Below are 25,295 nucleotides of genomic sequence, written 5' to 3'. Positions count from 1 at the left end.
GTGCTCAATAAATATCTGTGAAATGAACGAATAAGTCTTCTCCATTCAGACCATGACCCCCAAGGGCTGTGATCACATCTGCCTTGCTCACTCTCTAGCAGCCTAATAGGGAAAGGAACTGAATGAGAGCCATGTGGTCCCATCAACTTGATGCACCTGAGTCAAGATAGAGCTTGTCAGGTGTTTGTAACACCCTGACCCTCCAGCCTCAACTGCGGAGCTGAATTAAGTCGTCAAAAACAAACATTTTAACACTTAAAATAAGACACCCACACATCATGAGACACGCAAAGGAATCAAAACAAGAGTTTTGAACCCCCTAGAAAAGCCTCTCCTATTTGTCGTGGTCAACTAGGTCAGGGTTTTCAGGGACCTGGACCAACCTGTCACAGCCTACATGACGCCCGTACACTGTGTCTCTGGACAGTCTACAAAGTCCCTGACCTGCGCTCAACACTGGCATCAGGAACAAGGGAGGCCTGAGAACCTGTCAAACTCACCGGGTCCCTAAATGGGCGTGACACCGGAATCTAATGTGCTGGAACAGAAAGGTGGTATTAGGGAATCCAAGCAAAATCCCAAGAAGCCACGCGGTGCAGGTAATAGCAGCGGCCGATGCCAGGGCCTCAGACGTCCCCGGCGGCAGAGCGGCGTGTGGCGCGGGTGGGGACCCTGGGCCATCTCTGCAACCTGCCGGCAAATCTAATCGGTCCGAAAGTCCCCACTTCTCAAAAGGCTGGCTTTCCCGCGCCGGGGCTTACCTTGGGCGGGTCGAAGAGCTCCAGCACGCGGTCGGCGCCGCCGTCGGGGCCCGGGGCGCGCCGCAGGGCCAGGCGCCCCCGCTGCCAGCGCGCCCCGCTGTCCATGGACGCCTCGTCGGCCAGGCTGTAGCGCAGCGCCGCCTCCTTGAGGGCCTCGGGCGGCGGCTCGCGGGCCAGGCTCCAGGGCAGGAGCTTCCTGGCCAGGCCGGCCCGGCCCGGCCCCTCGCCGGCGTCCCCCGCGGCCGCGGGCAGCTCCCCGGCCGAGCCGCGGCGCAGGAGGTGGCGGAGGCTGTGGCGCAGGTGCTGGAAGGTGCAGGCGGCGGGCGGCCGCGGCGGGGCCAGCTCCTCCGAGCTGCGGGCCTTGGGCAGCGCGGGGGCGGCGGGGCCCGGGCCCGCCTCGGCCGGGGGGGCCGCCTCGGCCTTGGCGGGGGCGCCGCGGCCCGTGTCCCGGTAGTCGCGCGCGGGCGGCGCGGTCCGGGACCCCGGCGGCCCGGGCGCCCAGCCCTCGCGCACCTCGCGGCAGAAGTAGCGCTGGAAGAGGTCGGTGAACTGCAGCGACACGAGCTCGGCGCGCAGCGGCGCGTGGTGCGGGTGCTCGCGGGCGAAGAGCCAGTACTGCCGGGCCAGCTCCCGGGCCGCTGCCACCGCGTGCAGCTCGCAGAACTCGCTCCAGCCCCGCGGGGACGGGGACGGGGACGGGGACGGGGACGGCGCCGCCGCCGCGGCCGACGAGGACGGGGAGGACGAGGAGGAGGCCGAGGAGGGCTGCAGGGTGGGCCCGTTCATGGCGGAGAGCGAGGTGGGGCGGCCAGGCTGAAAAGACACGGTGGGGTGGGCAACAAAGGAGGGGGCAGGCAGGTGAGCACAGGGCTCCTCAGACCCGCCACCGCGAGACAGATTATTCCCCAGGCACGTCAAAAATCCAAAACGCCGGGTAATACCCGGTGCTGGTGAAGGTGCAGCGAAAGGGTCACTCCCCTACAATGCTGTCGGTACCCTTAACTGACGCAGCCTTTGGGGAGGGCCGTCGGGCAGGATCAATTTCAGACCCAGGGAATCCGCTTTCAAATATTCAAGGGAACGCTTGCCTGGGTGTGCAGAGAGGCAGGTACAAGACAACCCCCTGCTAGGTGCTCCCCCCTCAATGTTTATAATCGGAGGAAAAGGAAGATACAACTTCAATGCCCATCAGGCAGAGACTGGTAAAGCAACGGTGACACATCGGCAGGCTGGAATATTCTGCAGCAGTGGCAAAGGTGGAGGAAGGTCAACACTACCACCCCAGGGAAATCCCCAATCTGCACGGAACAATGCAGACTCTGTGATCCAATGCACACCAACACACATAAAACCAAACGATCAATTTTTATGTGCATGTACATGTGTTTAAGTGGTGGGCAAGAAAAGTGTGACTGGAGCAAATGTGCCAGAAACAGCAGTGACCTCTGGGGATGAACCAGAACTGAGATACAAGTAACCAAGGAATACTCCTGCTACTTATCTCTAGAAGATACGATTAAGTACAAGGAGCCTGAGGGTCATCATCCTGGGGTCCTCGGGTTGAGCCCCTCATTGGGCTCCTTGCTCAGCAGAGAGCCTGCTTCTCCCTCTCCCTGCTGCTCCCTCTGCTTGTGCTCATGCATTCTGTCAAATAATTAAGATCTTTAAAACACACACACACACACACACAAAACACAGAGCCTGTGTTGAAATGCCATCACTGCCACTTAACTAGTTATGTGACTTTGGGTGAGTTCTTGATTTCTCTCTGCCTTAGTTTTCCCATCTGTAACATGATTGTACCTGCCTCATAGTAGTATTATGAGAATTGAGTTAATAAATGTAAAAGCCTTAGAACTTAGAAAAAGGCTACTAACGGCTGGCTGTTACTATTTAAATATTACAATGAGAGTATCATTGGTGTCAATAAAAATAAGCATAAAACAATGAATAAAAAAGAATCAATAAGACTCACAAAGAACTGCAAAGGTATTTCCTGCCCCAACGGGAGAGCTGTCAGGACTGGCAGACCCTTGCCTGCCCACCCCAGCTCGGGCTGCCTTCTCCTCCCACCCCCATGGCTCCTTCTTGGGCACTGCACAAGCAAAATGGCAGAAGCCCCCCACCCTCTGCTGTCCGAGGTGCTGAACCCTAGACTTTGCTAGTTACAGGGCTGGGCCCCAGGCCCCTTTGAGGACCACGTAATTATGGCTGTTCATTCCACCAACCTCCTCCAAAACAAAACAAAACAAAAACAAACAAACACCTATTACTGAAGGCCTACTCTGTGCCAGGCACTGTGCTAGGTCCTGGGGGCTATGGCAGTGAACCAGACAGAAATCCCTCCCCTCCCGAGACTATACTATACATGTATGTAGAGGCTATGTGACCTCTGACACCTGACTGGACCTCTCTGAACCCCAGTTTCATCTGTCAAATGAGGGGCACCATGGTATCCACCCTATTAAACGGTTTTAATTTAGGTGACCTTGAGAGGTGCTCAAGGTGGAGAACTCAACCTGGAAATTGAGTTCTTTCTACCACTGCATGGGCACCTTCTATTTGTGTGACCCTGTGCAGGGGCAGGGCGAGGGAGGGGCAGACCTGCAGGGCAGCTGCAAGGACAATGAGGGCTGCCCCCCTCTCCAGGCCATCGTGGTGACCCTGCATCTGACTGCAGCAAGACACCCCAGACGGTACACAGTGTCTGCATCAGTGAGGAAGGTGCTCTGCACAGAGTCAACAGTTTTGCACATCAGAGTCCTTGAAACCTATTCTCCGTAAGTACTTTGCACACAGTCAATGAAAGCTGCCAGGCAGGAGAGGAGCCACATGTGCCCTTGAGTACCACACTCAGCCAAGGAAACCACTCTGCAGCTGAAGGCAGGCATGTGTGTGTGATTTGACCTTAGTCAACCCTGTGGCCACCCCACACCCATGCCTTCACACAGGTGAGGCAAACACCGTTCTCACAGGTTAGAGGACCCAGAGAGCTCTAGGCACTCCAGCACTGCCACTAGACCTAAGCACTGACTCCAGACCCAAGCACCTAGGAGACCCTGTATGATGTGCCCCCACTGGTGCTGGCTGCCTCTGCATTGCCCTTGGTATTCCCTCTGCCTTGCCTTCTCTCAATCTGCTTCCAACTTCACACAAGAGGAGCCTTCCCTGAACTGAGTCAAGTCCTAAACCTGTCCTTCAGCACACTGGCCACATGTTATCACCCAATAGCTGAGATTACTTAGGGGTACCCAGGTGGCTCAGTCTGTTAAGCATCTAACTCTTGATTTCAGCTCAAGTCATGATCTCAGGACCATGAGATGAAGCCCCACATTGGGCCCCATGCTGAATGGGAAATTTGCTTGAGATTCTCTTATTCTCTTTCTCTCTCTCTTCCTCCCTCCCTCTGCCTCTCCCCCTGCTTGCATGTGTGCTTGCTCTCTAAAATAAGTACATTAAAACAACAACAACAACAACAACAACTGATTAGTGGCTATCTCCCCACCAGACTGTGAGCTTCCCCACTGCTCCAGCCCCAGTTGCTAGCATGCCCCGGGAGCTCAATAAATGCCCCTTGAATGAATGAATGAATGTGTGAATGCAAGAGGTCAGCTGCCTTTGCAATCCCTGGCTCCTCTGGCAGATGCATGGTGACCAGCTCCCCCACCACCAACCACCTTCCACTGGGCCAACCCACCTCTTGGGCACCCCAGAGTCCTGATGTCCAATTGCAGGGCCCAACCTTAGCAGGAGACTTCTGAGGATCACCCTGCCTGCTCCATGCTCACTCACTGCCCAGGTGATGGCTGGCAGCCCCCTCACCACACCTCCTACCGCAGTACCCCCATCAGAAGAGCGTGCGTACCAAGCACTTGCTAAACGTCAGGCATTCTTCTACCTGCTTTTGCAAAGCATTAACTCTCCCAGGAAGCTGGGCCTATCACTGCCCCCATCTTACAGAGAAACTGAAGCATGGAGAGTTTCCCTAGCTGGCAATAGAAACCCCCACAGAAGCCACCCCCAAAATACCTGATGCACACCATGAGGATGGTTCACTTCCCAGTGAATATATTTTTAAATATTATTTATTTATTTATTTATGAGAGATAGAGAGAGGCAGAGACACAGGCAGAGGGAGAAGCAGGTTCCATGCAGGGAACCTGACGTGGGACTCGATCCTGGGTCTCCAGGATCACACCCTGGGCCGAAGGCCGCGCTAAACCGCTGAGCCACCCGGGCTGCCCCCCCCCTCCCCCGCCCAGTGAATGTTTATTAAATGAAAGAGTGAAATCCAGAGACGGGATCTAAACTTCTCATTCAGCAACTGCTGGAGTCGGGAGGCATTAGCTCCTCTATCCAGGTCCCAAACCCACCAGGTGCTCAGGAAAACAGCCACAAGGCAAAGTTTAAAAACAATGATTCAACATTTTCATACATTGTAAAATGATCACAGGAAGTCTCGTTAATTATGTTGTATGCCTGAAACTAATGGATGTCGATCAATTTTTTGTTTTTTGGGGGGTAAATAGGAAACTACTTAAAAAAAGGGCACAACCCAGATGTTCCCTCAGATGACCAACTCCAAGTTTAGATGTGCAGAAGGGCTTAGATATAATGGATGTCGAGCACAGCTCAATTTTATAAATAAAAATTGAAAAACAAAAATAATAAATGACAGTATTTCTGGCTTTCTATGTGCCCTGCACTGTGCTAAACACTTTGCATATACACTCACTGGTTTAATCTCCCCTGGAGGGCGGAAGACTATCAATATGTCTGCTTTCTAGATAAAAAAAAAAAAAAAAAGCCAGGGCTTGAGAAGAACAGCTTGCCCAGAATCCCACCACCAGTGAAGCATAGAGCTGGGATTAGAACAGCTCACTGTCCTGTCCCCTCAGCCAGGGCCATTTGCCTCCAGAAGGCTGAGAGGCCATCTCACTCCTGCTCACCCCCAAAGGCCTGGTTAGGGTAGTTGCTCCAGAAATAATACTTGTACGAATTAAGAACTCCGGGGATTGAGGTGGGCTGCTGTTTGATAGTCATGCTCTTACAGTCATGTTCCTGACCCACATGGACAGAGAGGACTGTGGGGCTCTGAGAAACCAGCCAAGGTCCTCCGACCACGTAGATGATCTCTCGTGATGGAGCTACCAACCACACCTGGGTCCTCATCCTGCTTCGGCCACTTCTTCGCTGTGTGATGCAGAAAAGGGGGCTTGCCTCTCTGATCCTGTGTCCCCATCTGTAAAATGGGCCAGTACTCAGCTCTTGGCGTTCACTAGCAACATTCTGAGGATGGATATCTGTACTGGATATGGTACTGGACACTGAGCTCAACAAACAAGTGGCTGTTGCTATTTTATTACTATTACTGTTAGCAGAGAGGCTCCAGAGAATATCAGACCTTCAAGTCACAGAAGCCACAGAGGGAGCCTAGCCTTGGGAGCTGGGCCAGCAGGGAGCATCAAGGGAGCCTGAACAAAAGGCCTTCTCAGGGGAGAGGCGGCTCCATACAGGAGCTCCAGGCAGGAAATTGCCAGTCAGAGCCCTGAGGGAGCACTGAGCACTCAGCTGTGGCCCACGTCTTAGGGGAGGGGGCATGCCTGGGAGGTTTCCTGGTGGGCAGCCAGGCAGCAGGAAGGTGGTCCCCTCCTTGGGCCTCAGCCCAGGTGGTAGTCATTTATTGAACACTTACTATATGCTAAGCAATTGATCAGATCACACCCACTGTGGGATCAGGGCCTGAAAAGCTCTTAGCAAAAAGCATTTATTAATCACCTGAGGGTTTCCACGAACCTCCAGGCTTAGGCTGGGGGATATAAGTTGGTGGGGCACTTCTACCCATTCCCTTCTTGCCCCTCCCCCACCACCTACCAGTGCATTGGAAGCCTGAGTGGCCAAAGGGATGAACAAACTCACGCAGAGGTGCCTGCAAATCCAGAGTCCCTCCCACCTGATCAGCTTGAGCTTCTGGGGCAGGGAGTTCCCAGCTACGAGTGTGGAGGTGGGGCTCCAGGATTTCCTAAATCCCACAGTGGGGTGAGGGGCAAGGAAGATGTTATGTGGAGCAGAAAGGCCTAATCCTGGCACCCCCTTCCCCCAAAATCCCCACAGCAAACCCAAGGAGATCACAGTCTCCTTGCCGATCCTAGGGACCCGGGTGGGGGTGGATCTGCCTCTCAGGACCCCCAAGTTCAAGACAACTGTGTCCACCAGAGTGCCTGCTGAGGGCAAGCTGGTGAGGGGCCTTAAAGCCTTAGTTAGAGCTTGGTGTCCCCCATTCAAGCATACCATCCTAAGTGATCCTTGAGCCTCTACCAAATCAGTGAGAAATGAGGCACCGAACAGCTGGAAATCCTGGCTATAAGCAGGGAATCTGAGCTGTGGGGCCCACTCTAACCCATGACCCCAGAGACTGGCTCATCAGCCCCTCCTCTATCCAATCACCCTGAGTAACAACGTAATCTGGGGAAGCTAACATTTCCCATTTAATTATCAGGCCCAGGTGCAGAGAAGGCCTTTACCCACCTGTGGGAATTCCACCTGCCAAGGCTTGGGAAGGATAGTTTAAACTGTGGTAAATGAAGTTAAAATGAGCCAGTCCAGAGCTCCCATCCTTTCCCAGGTCCACAGACTCCCCTGCCCCCAGCTCACAGATGTTTGGGCAGGAAGTCTCACACCTTCAGAGAGAGACACCTCCTCCATGGAGGCCTCCAGGTTGACTACAGGCCACAGCAAGCATCTTGATCTTTCCCACCTACAGCACCAGCTTCTCCAGCAGCCCAGACCCCCTGCCCAAGGAAGCCCAGAGAATTGGGGGATTCCAACACACACAGCCTGGCAGTCAGCCCATTGCCCTTTCACACCATTCAGGCTGTCCAGATGGTAAAGAAGCCCCTGGAAAGTAGGGAGTGAAGGTTCTTAGGGGCTGGGGAGGCTGAGACGGGGGTTCTGTCCTAGATCGCTGTGCAGTCAGTGGAGTCCTAACGTACCCTCTCTAGGGTCACCTAGTGCACAAGGACATTTATCAGGTTGGCACAGTCTGCCAGAGCAGGAAATGTCCTCTGGCTTCCTCTGTCCCCACACCTGACACCCGACCACCTTCCCAGCTAGGCTTCAGGAGAGAGCCAAGGACTATCCCCTCAAGAATGGGCAGTACTTGCCAGCCACAGCCCCTCCTACCCCAGTACGTGATTTCTTTTAACTGCCTCTGAGTTGAGGATAGAAGGGTGAGATTCTACCGAGGGGGAAGCCTCTCAGTGAGCTCTGCACCCTGCAATGGTGCTGCTTCGCAGCATCAGGAGGGGTGAACCTCTCTCCACGCTCACCTTCTCTGGACCTGTCCTCCTGTGAGAGGACACCAGAGTGCCAGCTCTCCAAGGGCATAGTTGTGCCAAAGGCCTGCTTTTGAGACCACCTTCCCCATCAAATTTCCAGTCCTCCGGCTCCCCAAGGCCAGTACCTCTACCAGGCACCCTGTGAGTCAGCCCCCGGTGAGCAGGGCATAGACTTCCTCCCTCCCAGGCCTCCCTGGGGGACACAAGGGCCAGTGGCAGCCTCCCCCCAGCCCACCGGGGTGGGGGCCCACATCCGGGCAGGCCCCCTGGGGCTCCGGCCTGGCTCACGAGGAAGCCTGCAGCCTGGCCCTCCTCCCCGACCCCTGACAGGGTGGCGTGGGAGGAAAAAAATCTTCCAGCCATCTGCTCAGCTGCTGGGTTTCCGGTCGGGGCGGGGCTAGGGGACACCAGGAGGACTCACTCTCCTGGGGAAGTGCCCCTTGCCCCCGGTGGGAAGAAGGACACCGGTCGAGAAGCCCAATGGTGGTCAGCGGGGCCTTGGAGCCCTGACTGAGGAATGGTGGTGGCCCAGGGGTCAGGCCCGAGCAAGCGGGTGTCCAGCTGTGGCCTTTAGACCTGCCTGGTTTCCAAGGGACTGCAGGCCCCCGGAAACCAGGGAGCTGGGGTGCGGGGCTCCTGGGTCCAATTAGGCCTGACTCAGCGAGTGACCCCAGCTGAGTCACTTCCCCTGGGCAGGCTGCCCGCCTCAGTTTCCTCAGGGAGGGCGGGTAGCTGGGAACAGGGTCTGGCTGGGAACAAGAAACTTGTACTACACCTCTGGACTCCAAGGCAGGCTTCTCCCATCTGCCAGATGGAAGTGGCTTACTGCTCCCCCTAGCCAGAGATGCTGAACACCCAGGTGTCCCCTTGGGACCATTTTCCCAGGAAACCCAGCAGTTAAGTGCCAGCCCCCTCTGGGGCACTGACAGCCCTAGCTCACACTTATTGAGCACTGACTGCATGCCAGGCATTGTTCATGCCTCTCTTCAACACGATCCTATGAAGCAGTCACTGACACTCCCCCATCACAGAGGAGGATATGGGAGCTCTGAGGGGTTATGGGACAAGCCCAGGGGCACATAGCCATCGCAGTTACAACCAGCACAGTTCGAGTCCCCACACCAGGCCTGGCTCATACACTCTATATTAGCCTACCCTCGGGTTCATATCCCTGGGAAAGGCTGGGACTCTTGGTGCCCATTGGGCAGATGAGGCCCAGAGAGGTCAGGTAACTTGCCCCAGGCCTCACAGCTAGAAACTGGCAGATTCCAGATTTGGCTCCTGAGCCTGACCAATACCAGGGAGAAGTGGGAATTTAATAAGAGAGGTGTCTCATCTAATAATATTATCATTATCTGTTATTGTCAGGTACGGACCAGCACTGAGTGCTTTATGTTCATCTCCACATACACCATCTCCACCCCCAAAAATGGGCTGTGGTGGGACTGGGAGGTCTCTCCAGGTGCCTCCAGCCCTGTCCACCCCGCCCCCAACCTTGGGGAGGGTCCATCCAGGAGGTAGAGGGTGTCCTGGGGTGACACAGCTGGACCAAGATATCCCAGGACACCCGAAAGCTGAACTGCTGCAGGGCAACCCTGTGCCTACTGGGCCCAGGCTACCACATCTGGAGTGGTTCCACAGGATCTGATTTGTACTAGAAAGTTCTATCTATCAGAGAAAGATCAAGCCCAGGGTTCACAGGAATGGGGGGTTGGATCAGGAAGAACAACAATCAGGGCTCACATCCACAACAAACAATAACAGTCTCAACATTATTACTACTACTACTCCCCATCAAAATGCTCTAAACGCTTTGTGAATTCACTCATATGGTTCCAACGACCCTAAGAATTAGGAACTCTTATCACACACATTTGACAGATGAGGAAACTGAGCCTGGGACAGGTAAGCAAGGCCTCACAGCCAGGAAGCACCATCACCTCATTCTGCCTGCATCTTCGGGATTCTTCCCCCAAAAAGATTCAGGACCCTCTCTGCCACCCCAGGGCTGCACATATGCTGGAGGTGCTCAAGGGATGCTGATGAACAAACAGTTCACAGCCAGGAAAATAATGCTAATGATGGGAATGATAAATCATCACCACCACCTGTAATTGAACCCTTTGCCAGGCAACAGGTGCTTTCCACACAGTGGCTCATTAAATCCCTACCACAAACCTGTTAGTATCCCATTTCACATGGGGGGAAACTGAGGTCCACATGTGTCACCTGCCTATGCCCTCAGCTGGACCGAAGCAGTGGGAGAGCGGAACCTACACCCTCAGGACCCCCGTCTCCCAGTGCTGAGCCCCGGAAGGTCCTCAGACCCCAGCAGCTGGTACTTTAGTCCAGCCCCTTCCCAGCTGGCTGTCTCTGTGGTCCACAGGGACTCACACAAGTTCTAGGAATGTTCACCCTTTGGCTCCGAAGGATTTTCCCTCCCAGAGGAGGGTTGTGGGAAAAGGCTCAGAAAAAGTGCATTAAAAATCCTTCCAACTTCCCGAGTGGGCTCTGGCCTCTCATCTGCTGACCCCAGCCTGCCCAGTCCGCCTCTGCCTGCTCTCCCCCCATTAGGGCTGGGTCTCCAGCCCCCCCCTGCCCCAGGGAGCCTCCGGGGCTGTTTCCGCTCTGGCAGCCAGGTCAGTGATGGGAAAGCCAGACGTGACTGGCGCCTACAGCCCTTGGAGATCCATGTGCCCAGCACCGGGCAGGGGCCCTGCAGCTGGGCTGTAAGTAGGGGGGCGGGATGTGCCAGCTGCCCTAGCTGAGCCTGGCCGCTGGTGGGTGGCAGGGGATGCTCATCTTCCCGGTGAGGGGAGAGTGGGTCAGATCTCAGCCCCTCCTGCTCCCAAAGCTGGACCCTGACCCTGCAGACATCGCCTGGCCAGGCCCTCTGCTCCGAAGCCCCCACCCGCAGCCCAATTTCACTTCCTCCCACTCACTCAGGCCTGGCCATGCCCCTCCCTGGAGGCCTCCAGCTGCAGGCAGTGACCTCCTCACCTACATCATTGTGGCCGGGAATGGGGAAGAGAAACAGGAGAATGAGGAAATTAAAGAAAAAAAAAAAAAAAGGCAGGACAGGCAGGCAGGTCCCCCTCCCCAGTTCCTCAAATACAGTCCCCATCATCCCAAAAGCCCCATGGTCAGAGGGAGGGAATGGAGGGGATTTCTGCACTAAGCATTAAAGGTCTCTGAAGTTACGCTCCCAGCCATGCTGACCTATAAGGCAACGCTCCCCTGCCACCCCCCCACACACACACCCTGGTTTTTGATGGGAAGATTCACCTGAGCCCCAGGTCTGGGATGTGAGGGCGCCAGCTCATAGAAAACTGAGCCCGGGGGCCCTGAACCCTTGTGAAACCCCAAACTCAGTAGCTTGGGGGCACTGGCCTGGCCCACCTCTGAGATGTGGGGTGGGGCCCGTGGAGAGGGGCTTCTGGAATCCAGACACCCTCGTGGCCACATGGTCTGGGCTGGCAGAGTGGGGAGGGACAGGTGGCCGGCTCCCAGGGCGCTCTTCCATCCTCGCGGCCTCAGTTTGACTACTTTCACTTTCAAGGTACCCAGCGCTCCACCCCGCAGCCCTCCTGACCAGGCGCAAGCGGAGGGGCACTGGCCCTCGACTGACTGGCTAACCGCAGCCTCGGCGCCCTCCCCGCAGCCTCCCCTATTACATCCCAACACGTGTGTGGGTGGGGGTGCCAGCTGGGGGGCGGCGCAGGAGCCGGGAAGGGCCGCCCTGGAGCCCCACCCGGGGTAGGGGCGCACAGTACTTCAGGTGCGGTGGGAGTCGCAGGCAGCGGGCAGGACCGGACAGGGGGCCTCCTCTTCCCCCACTAGAGCCCTCCCAGCCCCGGAGGAGGGAGCGGGGAAGGTGGGCTTACCTGAGAGAGAGGGGGTCCGGGCCCGGCCGGCCCATGGCGTCGCGCGCCCCCGGCCCCCCGAAATCCCGAGGGGGCGGGCGGGCCCCCGCCCCGGGCGCGCTCCCTCCCGCGCGCCGGCTGCTGGCTCGCGGCTCGCTCGAGCGGGGCTCAGGCAGGAAACCCGGGCTCGGAAAATGGCCAGCGCCTCATCATTTCCGCCGCCAGCGCTTGACAGTTGCGGGAGGATGCGCCCCCGGGCCGCCGCCGGGGAAACTTTGCTGCTGCTGCCGCCGCCGTCGCCACCGCGGGCCGCGACAGTCCGGGCGGGCGGCCGGGCGGAGGCGGTGGCCCGAGCCCATGCCGCCCCGCGCCGTTATGTAAAGAGGAACCGGCGGTGGGAGCCGAGCGCGGCGGGGGAGGGCGGCCGCGGCGGGGGCGGGGCGGCGGGGCGGGGCGGCCCCGGGAGACCACGCCCCGGCCGCCCGCGAGCCAGACGCGGCCGGAGGGGGCAGCTCCTGGGGCCGGGCCCTCACGCGGCCCCGCCCGCCAGCCCCGCCCGCCAGCCCCGCCCGCCCCGCCAGCCCCGCTCCGCCGCGGCTCGCCGGGCCCGGGAGGGGCGGGGCCCCGTGGAGCCCCGCCCCCGCCCCGCCCCGCCCGCCCCCGCCGCATCTCGCAGGCTAAAGAAGGGAATGAGCGACCGGGGGGCGGGGCAACCTTGGCCCCACCCCCCTAGCCTGCAGACCCCCAGGGGCCTCAGCGCTGTGGGGGCGGGACCAGATGGGGAGGCGGGGCCTGGGGGCTGGAGACTCCCGGCCTCGAGGGGGCGCGCCCCTGCGACTCCCTCCTGCAAGGCCTTATCTGCACGTTCCGGGCGGGTCCGTGCAATAGCGACCTCAGCTTTCATCACCCCCCAGGGAAGGATCCCCACCCGGCCCGGCCTCTACTGTGCGCGGCTCTGCTGAGCCGGCCCACCACGGCCCTAGACCGCCCCATTCGGATTCTGGTCCCCACCCTCGGTTCTGCTCTTGCGGCTGCTGGTGCCCGTGTAGATCGACCGCTATTGGGCCACTACTATCTGGCCCGGATCCGAAGAGTGCATTTTTCTCCAGGAAGCCCTCCCAGACCGCTGGCACCCATGCCCTCTCGACCTCCCTCCCTGCTCTCCCTCGCGCTTTCATTTTCTCTACAGGCCTTATGTGGGGTGAGGTTGACAGTGGGGTGCCCCCTAGTTTGAGGTGGAGCTGTCAGTCAGCCCTTCCCCCAACACAGGGGAGGGAGGGGAGAGAGGAATGTCTACTCTTCTCTCCCTCCCACAACAGGATACTAGTCGATTAGGCCGCCAGCTTGCAGGAACCTCATCACCCCTTCCCAGACAACATACTCCTCCAGCCTGCTGACTCCCCCTCTTACTAACCTTGGGCAAATGACTTATCTGTACCTCAATTTCCTCATCTGTGAAATGGAAATAGTAAGAGTACCCACTCCACTGAGTTACCGTGAGGATTAAATGAGTCAATGCATTAAAGTACTTAGCATTGGGCTTTGCCCAAGGGAAAGCACTGCACCAGGGGTTTTTGTTAATCAGGCTCGAGTTCTGCCCTTGGAGCTGCAGAAAGGGGTTCCCCAGAAGATGGGGATTTCCAGACTCCACTCAGATGGGGATCAGGGCTGGTCGGCTGTAGGATCCTATTGCTATGCTCTAGCAATAAACATGTGCTTTCCACAAATACTTGTTAAATGCCTCCAGTGTGCCAGGCTCTGTTCTAGGTGCTGGAGATGCAGCAGTGAACAAGACAGATACACATGCCTGCCCTGTGGAACTGACATTGTGGTGAGGGAACACAGAGCATAAGTACATGAATAAATGGGATAATGGACTGGGAGTAAGATAAAACAGTTAAAAGATAGAAAGGGCTGTCTTAGATTGAAGGCTTGAAGGGGACCTCTCTGAGGAACTAACATTTGAGCTGAGGCCCACTCCTTTCCCCCACCCTACAGCAAGAAGCATTGGGGAATGATAAAGTCTAAGCAAAAGGCATTCCCATCCAAAGGAACAGTGAATGCAAAGGTCCTGAGGTGGGAATAAGCTTGGTGCATTTGAGGAAAGTCAAGAAGTGACACCAGGCTTATAGATGGAAAGAGAGAAAGTTGGAAAGGCAGGCACAAGGAGTCCTGAAGGTCCTGGTGGCAAGTTTGGGAATTATCTTGAGGGCAATAGGGAGTCACGGAGGGCTTTTGAGCAGAAGGACCTGTTGAGCTTTGGATTTGAGCTGCAAAGTCTGGAGTTGGCAACCCATTAGAAGGTGCACCAGTCACATTCACACAGCATCAGAGGATGTGGTATTAGGAAAGCCTAAACTGATCACTCCATATTATCATCTCTATATGGCACCTGGGGAGAATGAGACCTAGAGAGAGCAGTCACTGGCTTGCAGTCACATAGCTGCCAGGTGGTGCCAACAGAGCAGCCGCGTACACAGCAGTTGTCAAATGGTTGCTGAAATCTGCCAGCCACAAGCACTTTCCCTCTCACTGCCCAGACAGCAGTTCTGCTGACTTAAATGGGGACTTGTGGTTCTTCCCCTTTTTAATCACAGCGCAAGCCGTCTCTCGTGCCAGATTTCTCTGAGGCCCAAAGTGGTTTCCCTTCTCACTTAATTTCTTCTTGCCAGGCGTCCCCTCCGGAGTCCAGCGGATTGTTTCAATGTTCTCCTGCAATCGAGACTTCTCACTGTTTCTGGTTTTCCTTAGAAAGGCAAAGCACTTAAAGCGAACATCCCTTCTGTGCCTTGCCCTAGATTTGAGAGCACCCTGGCTCTGAAATGCGATTTTCCTCTCCTTGGCGGGTTGGCTGGTGGGTTGTGGCTCATCCCACTTCACAGGTCCCTGGGGCCCAATGTGAGAAGGAGGTTTATCCGAATTCCCCAAATTCCCCGGAAGCAAGCAAGATGGTCAGGGCCAGTAGGTCCCACTGCCCTTGCTCTCACACCAACCCACCCTGGAGAACGCCTACTGCCTGCCAAGGAGGGGCTGGAGACTCTCAGGATTAATAACAGTGATGAAACAACAGCCAGTGACAACACTAGTAAATACTTATTAATACCATTAGCAGTGGTATTAACAACACTGCTGGTACTGATAACAGCAACACAAAGATTAACCAGAGGAATGCCTGGGTGGCTCAGCAGTTGAGCGGCTGCCTTTGGCTCAGGGCGCGATCCTGGAATCCCTGGGATCCAGTTCTGCATCGGGCTCCCTGCATGGAGCCTGCCTACGTCTCTGCTTCTCTTTCTGCGTATCTCATGAATAAATAAATAAAAGCTTAAAAACAGGGATCCCTGGGTGGCGCAGCGGTTTAGCACCTGCCTTTGGCCCAGGGCGTGATCCTGGAGACCCGGGATCGAATCCCACGTCGGGCTCCTGGTGCATGGAGCCTGCTTCTCCCTTCTGCCTGTGTCTCCGCCTCTCTCTCTCTCTCTGTGTGACTATCATAAATAAGTAAAAAAGTTAAAAAAAAAATCTTAAAAACAAAGGTTAACCAGAATGGGATTAATAATAAAAGAATCGGGGCAGCCCGGGTGGCTCAGCTGTTTAGTGCCACCTTCAGCCCAGGGTGTCACCCTGGAGACCCGGGATCGAGTCCCACGTCAGGCTTCCTGCATGAAGTCTGCTTCTCCCTCTGCCTGTGTCTCTGCCTCACTCTGTGTCTCTCGTGAATAAATAAATAAAATCTTAAAAAAAAAGAAATATTTTCTATAAATAAATAAATAGCCTCATATGGCCAGTGATCACAGTACTGGATGGCATAGCTCTGGACATTTTCCATATGTTAACTCATTTCATTCTAATGACAGCCCTGGCTTGGGTTCTATTATTGGTATTATTATTCCCATTTTATTATGAGGAAACTGAGTCATTGAAAAGTGAAGTCTTTAGTCCTGATCAGAATCTCCCCACTTCAAAGACACAACACCATGGTCTGAGGGGACCATGAAGAATGAAGGCTCTGCAGCCCGGGTAGCTCAGCTGTTTAGCGCCGCCTTCAGCCCAGGGTGTAATCCTAGAGACCCAGAATTGAGTCCCACATCAGGTGGCCTCCATGGAGGCTGCTTCTCCCTCTGCCTATGTCTCTTTCTCTGTGTATGTGTGTGTCTCTCATGAATAAATAAATAAAATCTTAAAAAAAAAAAAAGAATGAAGGCTCTGGAGTTACCCAGACAGGTTTAGAATTCTGCTTTCTGCATTTTCTTAGCTGGGTGATCACTTGGATTCTCTAGGCCTCAATTTCTTCATCTGCAAAATAGGGACAGTCACAGGATTAGCTTCGTTGGGCTATGGGGGAGAATTTGATGAGAAAACTTATAGAAAGGGCTTGGGAGTTTGGATAGCACTCCTGTATATACAGCACATGACCAACAGGGCATTGATTATAATTGGATGTGAGTCATATGTCCCTCAAGGAGTGGTTGTGAAGAATGGTGGCCACAGAGATCAGCTTTGTGGGCACTAGATCCTTACACCCATTTTACAGATGAGGACACTGAGGCTTGAGAAAAAAAGACTATTGCCTAAGGTCATCCAGCTAGTGAGTAGAGACTTTGGTGTGTACATCCGTAAAAGGTGCTTCTGCAGACCCATCCTCTCCTTACTGGAAACAAAGTCTGGGCCACAGGTGAGAATGAGGCCTGGGTGCCTGGTCTGTCCTCTATGGACTGAATGTTTATATCCTCTGAAAACTACTGTTGAAACCTCCAGAGTGATGGTATTAAGAGGTGGGGCCTTTGGGAGGCAATTAGGTCCTGAGAGTAGAGCCTTCATGCATGGGATTATAAAAGAGACTCCTAAAGAGATTCCTCTCTGCTTCTGCCAAGAGAGGTTAACAGCCAGGAGACACAATCTCTGAGCTAGAAAGGGGGCTTTTACCAGATGCTGAATCTGCCAGGGCCTTGGTCTTGGGCTTCCACCCTCCAGAACTGTAAGAAATACATTTCTGTTGTTTAGGAGTCACCCGGTCTATGTTATATTATAGCAATCTGAATGGACTAAGACAGGAAATTGGTACTGAGAAGTGGAAGCCATTGTAACAAATACCTAAAAATGTAGAAGCAGCTTTGGCACTGGGTGAAGTGGGTAGAGGCTGGAAATGTCCAGCATGCCATGGATAGACCATTTAAGGGTGATTCTGGTGGGGACCCAGAAAAAAAAGAAGAGAGCTGCAGAGGGTGTCTTTCCAAGATATTAGAAGAAGGACCCCAGAAGCCTTTTGGAGGTCATTGAGGGCCTGAGTGGTAGGAGGATTTCAAGGGAGGGGCATTGCTTTGGGCTCCCCCCACTCCCACCATTCGCTGCTCCAGCTGTGGCTCCAGCTGGTCTCCAGCAGTGGGTGCTGTGCCCTGCAAAGCTGTGGGGGTATCACTGCCTCCACCCAGATTTCAGAGGAGCTGCCCAGGCTCCACCCAGGCAGAGGGCCACCTGGAGCCCTCACCAAGTCAGTGCTCATCCTGCAGGATATTCCTAGGACTCCAAGCTGATACAGCCACCTGCGTCCCATTTCAGCAATTCCATCCCTGGAATGCTGGGGCGGGAGCTTAACCCAGCAAAGCCAAGAGAGCAGCACCGAGCCTTAGGAGCCCAACGACTGCTCAGTAATCTCTGGGCACAGGAACACCACCCCAGTGTGTCCAGAAGGCAGGACCTCCCACCTCCAACCCTAATGGGTCTGGAAGGAGGGACTTCCTTGTCCCATGTGCCTAGATGGCAGAGCATCAAGCCAAGAGGATTATTCTGGAGTCTTAATGTTTCAGACTTCTCAGGACTTGTCTCTCCTTTTTTTTTTTTTTTTTTTTTAAGATTGTATGTATTTATTCGTGAGAGAGAGAGAGAGAGAGGCAGAGTCACAGGCAGGGGGAGAAGCAGGCTCCATGCAGGGAGCCTGATGCGGTACTCGATCCCAGGACCCCAGGATCAAGTCCTGGGGCGAAGGCAGGAGCCAAACCGCTGAGCCACCCAGGGATCCCCTTGTCTCTCCTTTCCTTCCTGTTTCTCCCTTTTGGAGTGGGAATGTCAGTCCCACTATTATATTTTGGAAACATGTTGGACTTCACAGCTAGAGAGGAATTGGAGTCTTCCTTACAGCTGATTTTGGTGAGACTTGGGATTTTAGACTTTTGAATTGATGCTGAAATGAATTAAGACTTTGGGGGCTATTGGGATGGGATGAATGCACTTTGGATGTGTGAAGGACAAGAGTTTGGGGGAGGACCAGAGGCAGAATTGCAACAGGCTGAGGGTTTAAGGTCACGCCTTCCCCTGCCCCCACTAGGTGGACTGGGACAATTGGTGCTGGAGTTCCCCAGGCCTGGGCTTTTATCCCCGCACTACCGTGGGACCTCTAGTAAAAGGCTTCCATTTTCTGAGCCTCAGTGCCCCCAGCCTGGGAAATGGGCAGAATAATAGCTGAGTAAAAGTGAAGTGAAATTGTGTAGGACATTTAATCCTTAAAGAGGTGTGCTCTGTGAGTGTTCTGCATTGAATGAGAACCAGAGGACCCTGGGCTTCTCATTGTTCCTCAAATTCACCTTCTTGTTCCCACTTCAGAGCCTTTGCACTGGCTATTCCCTCTGCCCAGGATACCCTTCCACCAGAGGTTTCCATCCCTCCCTCTATTCCCCGGAGATCTCTGACCACTAAACGTAAAAACGTAAAACAGCCGCTCCTTCTGTGGTCATTCTCCATCCCTAACCCTGCTTCTTTTCCTCCCACTTGTCGTGAGGACACTCAAGTAGCTTTATGAGAGACCCATATGGCAAGGAACTGAGTGAGGCCTCCTGCCAGCACCCATGTGAGTGCACCATCTTGGAAGCAGCTCCTCCAAGTCCCATTTAAGCCTTTAGATGAGGGGAACCCCAGCCCACATTTGTTTTGTTTTGTTTTTTTTACTACAATCTCCTTAAGATCCTGAGCCAGAAACACCTAGTTCCTATATTTCTGAAACTGTATGAAATAATATATTTTTACCATTTCAAGCCCTTAGGTTGGGGAGTAATTTATTAGTAATTTATTATTTATTGGGATCCAACTGAAGTTAGGAGGTTCAGGAAAGGGAGTCCTCAGCTAGAAAAGGAGTATGTAACTGGGCCCCTCTTTCTGCTTAGGTAGTCAGAACTCTGCAGTGGGGTTCCTGGCCTAGGGGTGTAATTTGCTGAGGGCAAGTGCCTGATGCCACCTGCACCCCTGCTTCTTTCCCACCATCTTGGTTCTCTTTATCTGTCCTCCCAGTGCCTTTGCCTCTCAAATCACCCCAAGTCCTTGCCAAGCAGGATGAACAGTTTTTTGTTTTTTTTTGTTTGTTTGTTTGTTTGTTTGTTTGTTTAAATTTGGACTCCATTTCAGGAAGTGTGCACCAAGCCCAGACCATCGCAGGCAATCCTTCCCATGGTGAGGGGTTTGCTAGGAATTTCCTCATTTTTCAGACGAGGAATCTGAGGCACAATGTGGTGAAGTGCTGTGCCCAACGTTACACAACGGGCAAGCGGCTGAAGCAGCTGGTCTGCACTCAAGGCCTAGACGCAGGACTCCCGCACAACCCGAGTAATGACGTTACTGACAGTCCTGGCAGATTTGGTGATCATTAGGACATCACGCGCCAGCCGCTATTTTGAGGGCTTCCCATGGGTTCACGATTTAATCTTCCCAACAACTGTATAAAGAATGTCGTTTCCCTCTATTTGACAGAGGAGGAAACTGAGGCACGCCAGCAGTGCAGTGGCCGGTGCAAGTCAGGCGTTTGCACCCACACTGCCTAATTCTGACCTTGGCTGGAGTGGCCAGCGGCGGCCCCGCGCCCCCCGTGCCCCCACCGCCGGCCCAGCCCGGGGAACTGAGCGCTGCCCCCTCTTCCACTCGGGGAATCCGGTTTCAGAGGGGAAGTGACTCAGTGGCCTGAGGCCCCGCAGATAATTATTCACTTCCAATCCCGGTAATTAAAGGCCCTAATAGCTCCGCAGAGGACGCACAACCGAAGTCACTTCCGCGGTCCCCACCCCTGCCCGGGGACCCGCGTGCGGCCGCAGCTTCCCGGGAGCGAGCTCGGCCGCCCTCCCAGGCCGCGGGCCGGCGGCGGCCGAATTGCACGCTGCTCTGGCGCCCCCTGGTGGCAGACCTGGGGGCGGCGGGCTGGGGGGCTGTGCGCAGAGCAGCCGTAGGCGCCGGTCGTGCCCGCGCAGCCCGGGCCCTTCCAGCCGGGGGTGGGGCCAAGCCTTGGGCGGGGGGAAGCGTCTCAGGCTCTGGGTGTGATGCCTCCAACCACCGTGAAGTGGCCACGAAGGTCGAGAACAGGAATTGGGGGCATGGCTTAATGGCTGGCTTCTTCCTTTAGTGCTGGGTCCCCCGGGGCAAGCGACTTGGGCTCTCTGAGCTTCAGGTTCCTCATTGGCAAAATGTGGGTGAGGGATGAACCTACTTCATAGGATTGTAGTGAAAATTAACTTAAAATAATTCGTGTAAAAGTCCCCGCTGCGCAATAAGTGCTCAATAAACGTTGTTCTTAATTTCCAAGGCACACATTTGGTTACGTGCCATGTCTCTCCGCTGCTCTAAACCCTCCAAGGCTATTACCTTCGGAATAAAATGCAAAAGCCTCAGCCGGACATACCCGGCCCCTTCATAGTTTCATCCTCAGTGACCTCCTCTTGTGACAAAATCCACCAAATGCTCTGTGCTCTTGCCCCATCAGACTTCTTTTTGTTCCCTGCCTCATGTTTCCAGAGCTTTGCCCACTCTATTTTCACTGCCTGACATTCCCTTTCCCTCTCCTCTGCTTGGCAAACTCCTATACAGCCTTCAAAACCACCTGAAATGTGACCTGTGCTTGAAGTCTACTCCAGTTCCCTGAGGATGTCATTTCTTCTGGCCTCCTCTGGCACCCTCTGCATCAACCCTCTGAGGAATGGGGGCTTGTCCCTTCTGGTGCAATTTCTCATTCATCTGTCTGTACATGCTGAAGACTTGGAGTTCTTGGAAGGGTAAGGCTGATGTTTCGCTCACATTTGAATCACTGACATGCAGCACGAATCATGTACACACCAGGTGCTTCAAAATCTCGTGTTATGACCAAACAAAAAGTAGGTACTGAGTGATTATTGGTGGATGGTGATTCCTTGCAGTTGTTATGCAAGCCTTGGTTCTATCCCCTTTGTGCTTGGCTTGACCTAAGTCTCAGTTTCCTCATCTGCAAAATGGGGATGAGAATGATACCTACCTCACAAAATATTTCTGAATATTAAATGAAATTATGTGTGTAGCGCAGGACATTCAGTCAATGATATGCTATTATTATTATTATTATTAGCTAAACTTGTTCTCAGGTCCCCTCCCTTTACACGGAGTGGGTAATGAGAAAACCTTGATACGAACCTCCCCTATCTCCACTAAAAGAAGCATCAAGGGGGCACCTGGGTGGCTCAGTGGTTGACCAGCTGCCTTTGGCTCAGGGTGTGGTCCCGGGTCCTGGGATCGAGTCCCACATCAGGCTCCCCACAGGGAGCCTGCTTCTCCTCTGCCTGTGTCTCTGCCTCTCTCTGTATGTCTCTCATGAATAAATAAATAAAATCTTAAAAAAAAAAAAAGCATCAAGGGATCCCTGGGTGGTGCAGCGGTTTAGCGCCTGCCTTTGGCCCAGGGCACGATCCTGGAGACTCGGGATTGAGTCCCACGTCGGGCTCCCGGTGCATGGAGCCTGCTTCTCCCTCTGCCTGTGTCTCTGCCTCTCTCTCTCTCTCTCTCTCTGTGACTATCATACATAAATAAATAAAAATTTAAAAAAAGCATCAAAATGTTAGCTAAAGTATAGACCCAAAAGAATTGATGACAAGTACTCAGACAATTGGGTATATGAATGTTCATAGCAGCAGTATTCACAACAGACAAAAGATAGAAACAACCCAAATGTCCATCAATGGATGAATGGACAAACAAAATGGGATCTTTTATCTTCCATAAAAAGGAAGTGCTGACATATGATACAACACGATGACCCTCAAAATAATATGCCGAGTGAGGGGCACCTGGTTGGCTGGGTTGTAAGAGCATGTGACTTTTGACCTTGGGGCATAAGTTTGAACCCCAGGTTGGGTGTATAGAGATTACAGAAAGAAAAGGAAGAAAAAAAAGAAGAAAGAAAGAAAGAAAGAAAGAAAGAAAGAAAGAAAGAAAGAAAGAAAGACAGGAAGAAAGAAAGAAAGAAAGAAAGAAAGAAAGAAAGAAAGAAAGAAAAGAAAAGAAAGACTCAAATAGAATTAAAAAATAAAAACAACACCCACCCCGCCAAAAAACCTGGGTTTTTTGCTGAGTGAAGGAAGCCAGACACAGGTCACATGTTGTATAATTCCATTTACATGAATGTGCAGAAGGGGTAAATCCACAGAAACAGAACACAGGTTGGTGTTTGTTCTGGATCAGAGGAGGGAGAATGGGCAGTGATTGAGTCTAAGAATGGGGCTTCCTTTTGTGGGGATGAAAATATTTTAGGGGTAGCCTGGGTGGCTCAGCGGTTTAGTGCCGCCTTCAGCCCAGGGCTTGATCCTGGCGACCTGGGATCGAGTCCTGTGTCGGGCTCCCTGTGTGGAGCCTGCTTCTCCCTCTGCCTGTGTCCCTGCCTTTCTCTCTCTCTCTCTCTCTCTCCCTCCCTCCCTCCTGAATAAGTAAATAAAATCAGAAAGAAAGAAAGAAGAAGAAAGAAAGAAAGAAAGAAAGAAAGAAAGAAAGAAAGAAAGAAAGAAGAAAGAAAGAAAGAAAGAAGAAAGAAAATATTTTGGAACTAGGTAGCTGTGGTGGTTGTAGGACATTTGTGAATGTGCTAAATGCCACTGAATTGTGCACTTTAAAATGATTAACTTTATGTGAAATTCTCAATTTAAAAAAATGTAAAAAAAAAAAAGGGTTAGGTACAGGAGTGGGTTCTGGAGGGGTTTGGAGATGTGTCTCCTCTATTCCTCTGATCCCCCACAGGCTGATCTTAACCCCCAAATGGGCTACTTGAGGCTGGGAAGTTGGTCTCTTCCCCCCACCCCTCCACCTGACAGAGGCTGGGGATGGTCCCACAGAGGATGCGACCCAAGTGTGAGATCAGGCCACTCCTCACTGCAGGTCAGTTGGGGTGGCTCTGCTACCGCAGTGACGGTGCTTGTGGCCACATCAGGTGACCGAGTGTGGCTTCAAGGTGAGAGAAGGGCTCTATGCTCAAGGATGGCCCCAAGGCAGTTGGGTCCTTTCTGGGGGAGTGAAGCCTTGAGATGCACAGAGAAGGACAGAAAGTGGCTACTGGGAAGGGAGAAAATGGAGCCACAGAGCAGGCACAAACTTGAGGGCAGAGGCAGGTGGGATGAGGAGGCTGCAGGGTACTCTGTGGGCTCTCCAGGGCTGGGCTAGGGGAGTGCCTTGGCCCTGGCTTACTCCTGAGCCCAGAGCAGAACCCTGTGGCTGCCCAGGTAGCCTCCGGACTCTGCTGTGTCGGCTGGCTGTGTGACCTTGGGCAAGTTACTTCACCTCTCTGAGGCAGCAGGAGCCACAGGACGGAGTTGAGGAGGAGCAAAGAGGAGGAGAGGAGGGAGGGACGTATCCATCAGAACTTTTAGAAGCCGAAGTAGGAAGCTGAGGGTGGGGGGTTGTGCAGAGAGCAGCTGAGCCCCACATTTCCATTTTTCCCATGCTGGGCTCCCTTTGGTTTTGAGATGGTTGCCCGTGGGTGGTGGCCATCAGGGGAACTGCCTCATCTCTGCTTGTTATGGTAGCAGCACCTGGTTTTCCATGTAGTCTCAGTTCAAGATGTTCCGTGGGGCTGACCTTCCCATCGCTGCTCCAGTGCTTGGTTCAAGGATGGACAGATGAACCCATGGGACCGGTGAGTATCAGTTCCAGGTGCACGCAGAATAGTCCGATAAGACTATTCCACTCTATTCTTATGTCTTATTGTCTTATTCCACTCTAAAATTTTAGAGCTGGGAGGACATAAGCTCAGAATGAATATGACTCAGAGCAAAGCAAAACTCAAAGACAGAGAAACTGAGTCTTGTTGATGTCTGCATCCAGATCCAGCCATACCTGAAAAGTCTTAGACTTCCCAACCATGTGAGTTCATCAGATCTCACTTTGGCTGGAGCCTGTTTGTATGCAGCCTTTAGTCACTTGGCCACTGTGAGACTCCTGCCAAAGGGCACCAGTGGGGCTTCCCAGGAGCCATACCCCACACAAGGTCCCTCATGGTCTCTCATGCCTGAAACAGGAGACGAGGACATGGTCTTGGGGCTAGAAGTGTGCAGTAGCAGGTGTCGGGCAGGCTGAAAGGAGCTGGGGCACCATGGAGGCAGGAAGACAGACACTCTGCCCATCAGGCTGAGATCTGTTGAGCCCCTACTATGTGCCTGACACTGTAGTCTGTTCTCATGCTGGAAGACAGATAATCAGTAAGTGAGTGAGCTCTTAGATAAATGAACAGTGACAAGTTAGCAAGGGCCTCAAAGTTCACTGAATTCTTCCAACAACCCTTAGCTCTGTTTTTCAGACAAGGAAACTGAGGCCCAGAGAGATGAAGGTGGCTTGCCTTAGGTCACATAGCTACTCAGACTCCAAGTCAGGATTCGAACCCAGGTCTGGCACCATACTTTTTAATTTTTGTTTTTGTTAATTGTTTTATTTTTTAATTTTTTAAAGATTTATTTATTCATGAGAGACACACACACACACAGAGGCAGAAACATAGGCAGAGGGAGAAGCAGGCTCCCACTGGAAAGCCCTACGTGGGACTCAATCTCAGAACCCCAGGATCATGACCTGAACCAAAGGCAGATTCTCAACCTCTGAGCCACCCAGTCGTCCCTGTTAATTTTTTTAAAAAGACTATTTATTTATTTGAGAGGGAGAGCACATATGAGTGGGGGTAGGGACAGAGGGAGAGGGAAAATCCTACTCCCTGCTGAGCAGGGAGTCCCACTTGGGGCCCAATCCCAGGACCCTGGGACCATGACCTGAGCCGAAGGCAGACACTTCACTGACTGATACTGAACCCCAGGTGCCCTGTTTTTGTTAATATTTTTAATTAAGAAATTTTATTTTATTTTATTTTTTTTTTTTAAGATTTTATTTATTTATTCATGATAGTCACAGAGGAGAGAGAGAGAGAGAGGCAGAGACACAGGCAGAGGGAGAAGCAGGCTCCATGCACCGGGAGCCCGACGTGGGATTCGATCCCGGGTCTCCAGGATCGCGCCCTGGGCCAAAGGCAGGCGCCAAACCGCTGCGCCACCCAGGGATCCCTAATTAAGAAATTTTAAATTAGA

The 25,295-nt window shown here is 53.5% G+C and overlaps 1 protein-coding gene across 2 annotated transcripts in view; it reads right to left on the bottom strand.

Annotated features, from left to right (window-relative positions):
* SH2B3 (SH2B adaptor protein 3) overlaps positions 1-12,115 on the bottom strand; it is a 38,984-nt gene extending 26,869 nt beyond the window's left edge. For both annotated transcript variants that reach the window (XM_077875653.1, XM_077875654.1), the window contains exons 1-2: positions 11,983-12,115; positions 762-1,574 (exon numbers count right to left, since the gene is read on the bottom strand). In XM_077875653.1, coding sequence (XP_077731779.1) covers positions 762-1,547 — 786 coding nt within the window. In that variant the 5' untranslated portion in view covers positions 1,548-1,574; positions 11,983-12,115. The remainder of the gene's footprint in view (positions 1-761; positions 1,575-11,982) is intronic.
* Between the last annotated feature and the right edge of the window lie 13,180 nt (positions 12,116-25,295).

The sequence above is a fragment of the Canis aureus genome, chromosome 27, assembly GCF_053574225.1.
Source record: "Canis aureus isolate CA01 chromosome 27, VMU_Caureus_v.1.0, whole genome shotgun sequence".
Taxonomy (NCBI): domain Eukaryota; kingdom Metazoa; phylum Chordata; class Mammalia; order Carnivora; family Canidae; genus Canis; species Canis aureus.
Note: the sequence above shows the minus strand (reverse complement) of the source record. Positions and strands in the feature narration are given on the sequence as shown.